At 30.8% G+C, this 13,073-nt stretch overlaps 1 protein-coding gene across 1 annotated transcript; it reads left to right on the forward strand.

Moving 5' to 3' along the window:
- Positions 1–6,321: 6,321 nt before the first annotated feature.
- LOC132751855 (neuronal acetylcholine receptor subunit alpha-6-like) lies at positions 6,322–7,257 on the forward strand. The gene has a single exon (XM_060742065.1). It carries the CDS (start codon positions 6,322–6,324, stop codon positions 7,255–7,257), a length of 936 nt encoding a protein of 311 aa, XP_060598048.1.
- The last annotated feature ends 5,816 nt before the right edge of the window (positions 7,258–13,073 follow it).

Raw genomic sequence — 13,073 nt, forward strand, 5'->3', positions numbered from 1 at the left:
ATTTGCTTTATGAATACGTATAATAATATGTATTTTATGAATTCATTGTAAATATAAGGGCAGTAAAATAAATGATATATCAGTTATCAGTGTAATTTCCTTTTAAATTTCGTAAGTTCTTTATAGTAATGAAAATATCCGGTTATTGGACAAGCTATTTGCTTGTTTCGCCTGTTGTGACAAGTAACCAAACGTAATGTGCATTCAGTAAGGCATATACCATTATTTTACATGAACAGGGAGTTTGTGACATTTTCAATTTTTGCCATTTTTTCGGCGTTCTTCAAGGCTTTCAGTTTTGTCCACTTTGTAAGACGCATGATACTTGCACATCTAAAACTGAAATCTAAGTGTTTAATGTACGATAGGATTGAACAGAAAGATGAACAACTACCGTCATTGAAATGATTTATTTATCATACCCGTATCGTACCAATAGATAGTTTAATGAAATGATATTGCGAAGAAAGTATGTATTCTGTTCAATCTCAATGTATAATACAAAGCAGACTGAAAATAGTCAACCTTTATTATTACATTGAATACCACATATATCCCATCTAACTATGATACTTCTACCAGATTGCTATAAAGCTTGCTCAATGGTACGAACGTCACGTATACAATAACCAGTTAAGCCAGCAACAAGGGCATTTCTTAAAACTCGCTCAATGTTGTACAAATTATGTTTCAAAAGCTGACTGTGACCAAACAATAATTCTAACATGAGACAAGTCAGTTACATTTATGCAAGACATAAAATATCAAACAAAATAATACTACACTAGCTAATATCACCGGTAAAACAATAAAGTAGTATCATTTTAACTAAGGGAAAATAATATCACATATAGTATAAGCAAATGTACCATATATAAGTTCCTCAGTCCACTAAAATTAATAAAATTTTCAAACATTAAAAAAAATCAGAATGGACAATTCATTTAAATAGTGTTTGGATCAAGTTAAAATATTCTTTGTCAAATATACTTAGTTCATTAAATTATATTATAATTATATACATATTGCACAAGGGCTTTTTTCTTAAGGTTCTACACACTGACAATGCTTTCTTCATCTTCGCAAAGACGTTCTCCTTTTTAAGATATATTTCCCAGGACCTGTTGTTTTCTTTGTCGAATATTTTTTTTTCTGCCTTATCAAGTGTTACCGTGGCTGTGAAGACACCGTCAAACACCTCGTCATCAATATCATCATGGCTGTAACTTGTCATAATCAGTTCTAGTCTTGTTAAATGCACCCTCCGAGAATGACAGCTAAAGCTCTGATTACAACACTTGTTACTGGTGTAATAACAAACAGTCAAATTCCAAACCTCCGTGCTAATTTAGAGTCCATTTTAATAATCCGGATAAGGGATAAAGAAGATTCTGCAATAGGAAAAATAATCAAATTATTTTAATACACATTAGAAAACCGACATTTTTTAATTATCATAAAACTATTAGATACACAATTTTAAATAATGTTTCCAATTTGATAATTGGGAAATACATAAATACAGGCAACAGATATATCAGTTTCAAAATTTGTGTCCCCCATCGGAGATTTTATTGGTAGCATGGCTCGGCTAAAATAGTTAGAACTGGCTAAAATAGCTACTTATGGAGTTAGTTTGTACCAGGTTGTTGAAGATAGATTTGTCGACTTTTGTCTCCTGTTGAAATTTTTTTTTTACCCGGTCCTTATATATTTTATATAATAACATAATCTTTTAACGTTCTAGCTATATCTCTGCAATTCTTTAAATTAAAAAAACGAATTAAAGAAATATAAAAAAAAGATTATCTCACTTACATCTTCTTGTCTATCTTGCAGTAAATATGGCGTTTTCCCGCCTATACGGAACCTCTAAGTTCTAAGAGCTAAGTTCTAAGATCTAATTTCTCTAATGACATATAAATAACATAAACTATGTTTTTACTTGTAAATACAATTAGTAACATGTAGATACAAACATGTATAGATAAGGGAGATAATTTTGCCGAGCAAATACTCTATGGTAATATGTGATGAGCAGTTATCTCTCTTATTTATATAAACGGTCTCTTGATTTATTTAAAGAATTGCTAAACGTTGTGTATGGAAGCAAGCTGATTACAATTCTAGTTTGTTTTTACATGCATTAAACAAAATTATTTCATTTCATAAAACTTCAAACATTGGATGGGGATGACTATATCAATAAATGCCAAAAGATATTACAGACTTGCACCTGCAAATATATATATAATTATCTTAAATTTTACATGATCAGTGATAGCTTTTTGATTAAGGAAATATTTGCTAATAAATCTCTAAAAAAATACATGTGCAGACAATATTGTACATGAAATGTTGTAAGGTAAAACATAGTCGGATGAGAAATAGACTTTAATAGCATTTCATCGACACTCACACGCCTCATTGCGGTTCGCAGAATGATTTATAAAAATATATTTAAATCTAGTTTGCCGTACCAAAACCGGATAAAATCACAAGTCATTTCCGTAATCAAACTTTCCGCCAGACTACCGTTTTTATATACATACAAAAATAAGAAATGATTTGTTTTATTAGTTTTATTAACTATTTTCTACTTGTTTATTTTAAAGTAAATAAAAGACAGCAGAAAAAGACTGTACATGAAATAAGAGATACTAAATGATAAAATTTCTTATCACCAGTTGACATAAATTCACCAGTTTTGTATTCATTGTGCATAAACTAAATATTATGTTATGTTTTCGTGGTAGTTGTGCATCAGAAATTATACGTACTCTTAACGGACAAGTATATTATAACTAAGATATAAATAATGAAGAAGCGGAGGATTTTTAAAACTTTAAATAAAAAAGCTTAGAATTTCATAACTGGCTTTATTAAGTTGTTGAAACCATTTTCAATTATAAATTATATATCTAGTATCATAATTTTTGGTAAAAAAAATTATTGTGCTGTAAATATTAAGTATTATCTACGAACATGATTGACAGGCAGTCCTGGTGGCCACGGTTTATGTCTTTCAGTTCCAGCAGTGTAACGGTTAGGAACGGAGGAACCGAAGTTACAATGGTAGGATACTACGTCATCGCGCACCTGCAAAAAATCTCCGAATCGGACAATATAATAACTGCCCCATGAATTGAAAAGTCATTTTAAAGCATTATTTTGCGTTAAGTTTCATGTAACCCACACTTGATTTTATGTTAATCAGTCATATTGTTACTTTTGAGCCGTGGCTTCTAATAAAAAATTGATTGTTGTTGTTGTATTTTTGTCGACTCGAAGATATATTTTTTTAATTCTAAGAAATAGTTAGAAAATCAAAAATATAATATAGCGCACGAAAGATTGGTTTTAGTACTACTGCAGTAGATATAATTAAAACAAAAAAAACTTAAAAGGTTTCCTGATTTAAGTCTAAACATGGGGAGTCCAATTGGGAGCATCTTGCACGTGCACGATGACGTAACTTATCCTACCATTTAATTAAGTAACTTTATTCATATAAATTAGTTGGAAGAACATGATCAGCAAGGAAGTAGTTTAAGAAATAAAACAAGGTTTTGGACACACGCAATTTTGCTTTAGTATTTATCTACAATCATTTAGAAAAGCTGGAGGCGCTTTAAAACTAAACCAACAGATACCCTTCACGTATTTTGATAGATCCCTTGTTTGACCTTTAATTTTAATTTGAATAACAATAGATTTAACAACAAGCATTGACATATCAACAATATAATGTATATGTTGTTTTGAAATTCTTATTGTTATCCACTAATCTGATAAATATGCATACAACAATATTATCACATACATATATGCTTCCCTACATCACATGCATATATGCTTCCCTACATCACATGCATATATGCTTCCCTACATCACATGCATATATGCTTCCCTACATCACATGCATATATGCTTCCCTACATCACATGCATATATGCTTCCCTACATCACATGCATATATGCTTCCCTACAGGGAGTAGAACTGACAATCCTAACCTTTCATATATGTAATGCATTTAATGTAATTGTACGTGATTATCACATATTCTATTACAATTAACGAAGGTTTGTCATGATGCTATTATTTGAATGAAATGTATCTGCATATCCATTGATCTAAAATTAAGGGTCAAAAGTTCAAATTGTTGTTGCTTTACGTCTACTTTGCTTAATAACTTTGCTAAATAACATTTTTAATTGCCTTACATTTTAATGTACATTTGCCAATAGTATCAATTATTCCAACGCAAAATCTAGAAGATGAAATAAGTTTTAATGATTTTTTTCATTTAAAGGTATGGGGACATTTTGTCAATGGTAGGTGAAGAATCATTATTTTATTATTGAGTAAAGCTAGATTAATTTAAAATTTAAAGATTTTGAAAATTCACGTTCTATACTCTTCGACATTTCTATCACAAAAATACAACTACCACGCCACTCAGACTCTTATAAAGGTGTTAAAAAATTCTTATGGATTTTGAACCAAGCAATGGACCTGTTATAAGTATATGTTAGTATTCATCCGAGCTGTTCTACAGAAATAAGAAACTTCGACGGAAGCGATAGCGACAGGAGAATGTTTAATTTATGTAGAGCAGCTAAGGATAAATACTAACATACTTAGTGTCAAACTTTATTTGGCTTCATTATTAATTACTGTTTTACGTCACTATGCGGTTTTATGAAGTACTATGAAAAACAGAAGTCGACTATGAACGGATTTCGATTTAGTGTCCAGCTTTATTTGCCATCCAATGAAAACGCTGTATTTCTTCAAAATTCTGTGCGTTAATTTTCATAGAAGAACAAAAACCGATACTATATCGAATTCCGTTCACAGTCGACTTCTATTTTTCATAGTACTTCATAAAACCGCATAGTGACGTAATAAAGTAAATAATAATGAGGCCAAATAAAGCTTGAAACTAAGTATGTTAGTATTCATCCTAAGCTGTTCTACAGAAATTAGAAACATTCTCCTGTCGCTATCGCTCCCGTTAAAGTTTCTAATTTCTGTACAACAGCTCGGATGAACACTAACATATACATAGTATCGGTTTTTGTTTTTCTATGAAAATTAACGCACAGAATTTTGAAGAAATACAGCGTTTTCATTGGATGACAAATAAAGCTGGACACTAAAATCCGTTTTTGCGTGAATGAAGAGGTAACTCTTTAGCGATTTAACTTTAAAGTGTTTTAAACACTTTTCAATTGCGAAATGATGGGTTTATTATTGAGTAAAGCTAGATTAATTTAAAATTTAAAGATTTTGAAAATTCACGTTCTATACTCTTCGACATTTCTATCACAAAAAATACCACTACCACGCCACTCAGACTCTTATAAAGGTGTTAAAAAATTCTACAGAAATAAGTTTGCCTTTCCTTGTCGATCTTGTTTATCATATTTTATGAAATATCAAATTGAATGTGTTTCGTTTACCTGTCCAAGTTAGCAAATTGTAAATTCTTTTGTACAGTTAAACAAAATAAGTAAAAAAGTGCATGATTTGTGATGTTTTATTAATATCAACTTAGTTACGAGATATTAATCATTATGTACAAAAATTTGTTTATCTACGGGTTCCCTAAAGGGAAATTTTTTATAAAAGATCAAAAAATTTTATTTGTCATTAAAGCTATCCCGCAGTTTTTATCTGTCCCAATCGTATAAGCTCTACAATCTTTTCTTTCCATCCAGTTTTTTTTCCCCACCAGAGGCTTTTTATTAAAAATGCAAAGAATTCCATTTATCGGGGGTAACCCCAATGCCTTCCAAAAAAATCTTTAATTATGGACCAAACACTTTAATAAAGGTTTTTATATAAATTTGCTGTTTAACAATCTATACGTTAAAAGCACTAATCCATCACGTTTTTCCCCGGGTCAAAAGACGCAAAACAAACTATAAAACGGGTTTTAGTGACATTTTTCCCATTAAGGGATTCAGCAAATGGAAAGACTTCACTTTTAGTTTTGCTTTTTCCAAAACTTGCCATTGAACGTTAAAAGTAGTCCTAGGGGCCACCACCACGAATCTTTGTTGCATAAATATCTATTTCATGATTATAACGTTAATGTAAGACCAGTATTGAATCATTCGGATCAAGTTGATGTTATAATCCGTCTATCACTTAGAAAAATACAGGATTTAGATGAGAAACATCAGTCTATAAAATGTACAATCAATTTGGACTTGTATTGGAAAGACGAATTTTTAACCTGGAATTCGTCAGAATATGGTGGAATAAAAACGCTAGTGTTTCCTTACAGTAAAAACATCTGGGTTCCGGACATCATGGTATATAATGCATTGGATAACTCTGAAGATTATGGAATGGAAGGTTCTACCATACAACTTTATCAAAACGGGCAGGTGTATGCTTGGACACAAGTTCGTCTAAATACTGAATGTGAAATTAAATCTAAAAAATATCCATTCGACGAACAGATTTGTACCATTATTTTGTCGAAATTTATGAATACAGATGAAAGAGTCATGTTGAAGTCACAAATAAATGAAGTCCTGTTGCTGTATTACGAACATACCGCTGAATGGGAAGTGATAGATAACTATGTAACATTTGACACGTACCATTTTAACGTGACTGTAGACGTTTTGACGTACACGTTTATAAATTACAAATTCAAAATTAAAAGGGCATGCCGTCTGTGCCTTATAAACGTTATCATACCAGTTTTAATATTAGCATCGCTTAACTTGATATCGTTCTTTATACCTTGTGAAAGTGGGGAGAAAACCAGCTTTCCTATTTCCATATTTTTAACGATGGCGGTATTTCTGACGATAATTTCACGGGAAATGCCGGAATCTATCGACGGCGTTTCATACCTCAGTTCATACGTCACTGTTTTACTTGGTATTGGAGCAGTTACTACCCTGTGCTCGGCGCTTTCGTTACGTTTTCATTTCAGAGCCAGTCCCAAATCAGTTTCCAAATTCTGGCGTTTTTTGGTGAAATTTCTTGTTACTGTATCAGATGATAAGGATGAAAACAAGAATGTAGAAAATGATGACATTAAAATGCAAAGGAAGCGTAGTCTTTCCCTTATCTCAAACAATGATTTAGAAATGAAGAATATGAGATGTTCTGCCAGTCCAGACGTGACATGGAAACAAGTATCCCTTGCATTTGACAGACTTGCCTTCTTTGTTATGTTAATTTTGGAAGTTATTTCAACTGTTGTATTCTTAGATCTAATGTTCCGATAGATTCGCTTTATAGATACATGTATAAAAGTATGTATTTTATGAATTCATTGTTAATATAATGGCATTAAAATAAATGATATATCAGTTATCAGTGTAATTTTCCTTTTAAATTTCGTAAATTCTTTATAGTAATGAAAATATCCGGTTATTGGACAAGCTATTTGGTTGTTTCGCCTGTTGTGACAAGTAACCAAACGTAATGTGCATTAAGTAAGTAAGGAATATACCATTATTTTACATGAAGAGGGAGTTTTGTGACATTTTCAATTTTTGCCATTTTTTCGGCGTTCTTCAATGCTTTCAGTTTTGTCCACTTTGTAAGACGCATGGTACTTGCACATTTAAAACTGAAATCTAATTGTTTTAATGTTCGGTAGGATTGAAAAGAAAGATGAACAACTAACGTCATTTAATTTATTTATTCTTCATACCCGTATCGTACCAATAGATAGTTTAATGAAATGATATTGCGAAGATATTCTGTTCAATCTCAATCTATAATACATGAAGCAGACTGAAAATAGTCATCAACCTTTATTATTACATTGAAGTAAAGTAATAAAATTTTCAAGCATTCAAAAAAATTAGAACGGACAATTCATTTAAATAGTGTTTGGATCAAGTAAAAATACTCTTTGTCAAATATACTTAGTAATCATATACATATTGCACAACGGCTTTTTCTAAAGGTTCTACACACTGGCAATGCTTTCTTCATCTTCGCAAAGACGTTCTCCCTTTTAAGATAGATTTCCCAGGACCTGTTGTTTTCTTTGTCGAATATTTCTTTTCTGCCTTATCAAGTGTTACCGTGGCTGTGAAGACACCGTCAAACACCTCGTCATCAACATCATCATCTATTCCTCTTGCAAAGTTATCTTTCATCTCTTTCAGTATGGTTTTAAATATGTCAGATCTTTCCGGAACATCTGAGTAATTTAGTGTATCGTTGTCAAACACGTTCTCTCCATTAGTACTCCTGAATCGTACAGATCTTTCTTTCAAGCTCTTGTCCTGAAGTACAAAATCAAGCAGATATACGGTACTAATTTTTAAGATTTTCCAAAAATATTGTTGGGGAATGTCTTCTATAGAACCGCTCGTGGTAAACGAAGAAAATTACAAAAATGGCTGTTTCGCTGATATAGGATTACAATTTTATAATTCCATATTTGATAAACGGTAATAATATTTTAATTACCTATATGGACAGGCGTTACAAAATGAGAAAAAAATCTTAACTCGCATTCTTTAAAAAAATTGTTTTCAATATATCGACTAATCTTGTACTCTTCTACAGTATAAGTTGCTTTATTTTTGTCATCTTAAATAATTTCAATCAACCATTAAAATTTTTATCATTAGTGCTAACAGATTCAAACGTTTCACCCCAACCTAGTGAATATTACAAGCAATAAATGATAAATGATAAAATGTGAAAGTAAAAAAAGTTATATTATTATATATACAAATTCTATGTGAATGAGTCGAAAATAGAAATATAAAACTCAAAAGATGAGTTTTCATATTAAAGGGACTCCACTGCGGTTTTTGACATGAAAGGACTTGAAATATTTTTGCGAGATTTTAGTACTTTTTGATGTATGTCCAGACATAACTTGTCTGCAACATTTCAGATCATTCCCACACTCCGTTTTCCCAGATTATTTTTTTATCATGTAAAATGACAAAAAATGACAACAAAAAATGAAACATGTTGCAACACTTTTTACACAAATCTGACTTAAATCGTGCAAAACATTATCATAAATAAATTAATTAATTAATTAATTAAATTTAACTCTTTAGTTAGTATATTTCTTTATTATTTTTGCAGATTTTTCACTTTAACTTGATCAATTGTTCTATCACGGATTTATGCAATTAAGATCCGTGGTTCTATTTTCATTTCTTCATTCTTTTTGGCATTGGTTGAGCTACTTTAAACATTATTAAGTTAGAAAACAATACAAATGTTGTTGATTTGAAAAACAGAACTTAAAATATACATAAGGCATCAGAAACGAATTTTTTTCCTTCTTTATAAAGAGCATTTATGAAGTAGATAACATTTAAATAATGACCATAGAGCATGTTACATGCTAATTGCTTGTAGAAATTAGCAATGAATGTAAAATTAGCAAAAAAATATTTTTTTTTATGTTGAATTCTGCTTAAGCCGATGCAAGGGGGACTGTAACGGTGCCGATTATGAACAGACTCAATCAAATATTTTTAATTTGTTGTTTTGGGCGTTCTTTGGAAATTCTGTTAAACAATATTTATGGAGACCTTGAAATTTCAAAACAGTGTATTTTCTTTTCTTTCTCCGTCTTTCAGTCTGAAAACTGAAATATTTTCACAAGTGCGTGTATAACGGGCGAATGAACCCTCATTAAGCATAGAATGCATTTCTTTGATCTTTTCGCTTTGGTTGTATATTTTTTGCGAAAAAAAAAACTCATTATTTTTTTATTTATTCAAATGGGTACGCAAAAAAATACTCAATTTAAATTATTTTAAAACTTTAAACATTTCTTTAAACTATTTAAATGAAGAAATTTTTGAATTGAGAATGTGCCCCTGACAAACAAAAAGCAAAGATTTAAAAGGGAAAATACACTACGGAAAGATCTAATTTTGAAAAAAAATCGGGCCCGAAGGTTTTACCGCTATTTTTAAAACCGGGTTTGGAAATTATACGTAAGAATTTACCACGAAGGGCCCTCGCCTATGGTTTAATTTTGCCATCAAAAAACAAAACCGGTTAAATAGCCATTCACCCCCAGCCATGTTATTTTTTTTAACAAATAAAAAAGAAAAACACTAATTTATTTTTTAACGAAAAACTTTCCGTGCCATTTTCGTAAAACGTGTTCTTTTCCACCCTTAGTTCAAGATTCAAAATTCAATAATTTGCCTTTGATGGTCAAGGACATTTAAGTATCAAGGTCAGTTCAACCTTTCAGAAGTTCTTGACCAAAATGTTGTTCTGTCAAAGAATGAACCTATCAACTTATAAATTACCAACTTACAGTCAATTAAAGCAAAAATATGTCAAAATTCAATAATTTAACCTGGAAGGTCAAAATAATTTGAGTCTGATATAATAAAAGTTTCATCCTAAGGAACGTTGTATTATAATATGAAGTCAATCCATTCATTAATAACAAAGTTGTAGCCAATGTCAGTCAAATATTTTTTTCATAATTGGGCCTTCAAGATCAAGGTCATTTATGAGTGAAAGTCTGTCTAATTAAACCTCAAGGCCTACCCTAAAAGATAATTATATTCAAGTTTGAAGACAATCCATTCAAAAACACCAAAGGTAAAGTAATTAATAGCAAAAGTCATAATAAAACAAGCATTTATGATAGTCTGGTCTACTTGAAGGTCTGGTCCCAAAGGTTGTTGTGGTCAAATATGAAGACAATACACAACAAATTCAAAAAGTTATGATCAAGGTTACCGTTAAATAAAGATGTTGAACAGGCAGTAATGTAATAAGAAAGCTATGCAACAAGTTATTATCGTACTAATAAATGTACTCACAATTGTCAATTAGCATGAAAAGAGGTATTTGTAACACAGTCTGTCCAAATTTCCGTCAGTGCTACATTAGTAACAGATGTTTGCTGTGTCAATAAAGTGTATGTAAAGGAAGCAAATATATATTCTCAAACAGTTTGAAATAATGGAGTCACACTATATCAGTTATCAGACTCAGGGCCTTCCCCAGAAATTTCTGTAAGCGCAACTTGGAGGGGTGGGTGTCGAAATTTTTTGAAACCTTACAATGAAATGGTGTATTTTGGTGCATATTTAATGAGAGTTTAGACAAACAAAAGGTGTTCAGTATTTACATATTTTATTGTCTTTTCAAATAAGCCTTTGTAGAAATCAAAAGTATCAATAAGCATTCACAAGAAGTTCCCATAAATGTTTTGGTATATATATATATCAACAATTAGTAGTATTCTTAAAGACAATAAGAATTATTCATACTGGATCAATATAAATGAAACTTCTAAAGAAATTCTTGTGAAATTTGAAATAATGTTATGTCCTTTTAGTTTTAAGGTTTGTTTTTGCTTAACATCATAATTTCTATGCAGTTTTAGTCCTAACATTTAAAAACAAATTTCTATCTGATGGACAAGTCATAAAACTATTTCACAAAATATACCACTTTTTCCATTCAATAACTTTTATCAAATCGTTTGAACAATTGAAATAGTTATCTGTAACATTTATTATTAAAGATGCATGCCTCCTGATACGCCAAAGAAAATTTAAAACAAGATTGCATTAATTTTGAGAAAAATGCTATGCCACCGCATTAATTTGTCAATTTAGAGAAGAAGATTTTTGAAAGTTTTTACTATAGACATATAAAGAAAACCTATGGCCCCCGGGGCGGGGCTAATTTTGACACTAGAGGCAAAATTTGAACAACTTTGGTAGAGTACCTGTAGATGATATCATTTCACAAATATTAAAGCTCTAAGCCTTGTACCTTCACACAATAAGATTTTTTGATTTTTTACTTAGCGATCCCCTGATTTCAACGACTCCCTGTCTTGTCCGACCTTGTTTCAGTCCTCCCAACGTATTTTCCTTTATAAATGGTCTGAATTATACGACTCCCTGTCATATGTGACAAGCGACCCTAATTGTCTGCCAAACGCTTTGCTTTTTTAAATTTAAACACTTTTCAAAATTTTAATTTTGTCCTTAAAATAGATGAATAATACCTTTTTAAACCCCGGAACAAAAAAATTAATCAATTATATAACATGTCAGAACTCTTCAAACGAATTTAACACCTTTTTAAAACGATTACTTATACAGGGATCAAGTGGACGTAGCGTTGGGTATATCCCAAAAAATAGTAAGCTAAGGCAAACATATTTTAACAAATTTTAGTCAAGGTAATGAACATAATGAATGATAAACTGGATTAAGATGGTTAAAATTTTGGAGTGCCAACGGGGGAATTTTTTTAGGGGATTTGTTATATTAAACCCTTTTTATGGCTGCATGAATAATTCGAAAAAAATTATACCCGGGGTGAAAAACCCTTTTGGGTTTTAAAAATATATATTTGATGGTATTAAGATCAAATTTTTTCATTTTTTAACAACACTTCCCCCAAAATCAGTCATAAGGCCAAAAAAGTTTTTTGGAACAAAGGGCCATATGGACCTAGCGTCCCAGAAAATTTCTCTTTTTGATTGGAAATTTCCATTTTCAATTTTTTATATTTAATTTTACAATACTATGTTTTAAAAAATATTTTAAGAAAAACCATCCCGGGCATTAAAACTTTTGAAAAAATGCCAATCAAATTAATAGAAAAAAACTTATAAAATCTACTTTAAAAAGTACAGAGTTTGGGGTCACTTTCAATTTTTTCAAAAGGGAAAGTTTAAATTTTTTTTATTTTTGGCTTTAATGGTCCTAAAAGGGGGCCCAAACAAATTTTTTGGCAAATTATAAACGTACCTAAGATGCTAAAAGGAAAATTTTGTCATCTCAAATTTGTAGAAATGAGTTAATTTTTCTTTTTAGCTTTTGCGGCCCTTAAAGAGGCCAATCAAATAAAGATGATCAAAATTGATAAAAGACTACCCAACAATGCTTAGGACAAAATTTGGTGATCATTCATCAATTAGTTCTATAGAATAGAAGGTTTAAAGGTTTTCTATTTTTAGCTCTAGAGATCCCTAAAAAGGGGCCAATCAAATTAATATGATCAATCTTGATCAAAGACTACCCAAGAATGCTACAGACAAAGTTTAGTGATCATCCATCAA

Source organism: Ruditapes philippinarum, unplaced genomic scaffold (assembly GCF_026571515.1).
Source record: "Ruditapes philippinarum isolate M1 unplaced genomic scaffold, ASM2657151v2 ctg7917_1_1_1_1, whole genome shotgun sequence".
NCBI classification, from domain to species: Eukaryota; Metazoa; Mollusca; class Bivalvia; order Venerida; family Veneridae; genus Ruditapes; species Ruditapes philippinarum.

Bases quoted from the DNA above. Each gene is read 5' to 3' on its own strand.
- LOC132751855 (XM_060742065.1), top strand. From the start codon at position 6,322: ATGGTATATAATGCATTGGATAACTCTGAAGATTATGGAATGGAAGGT.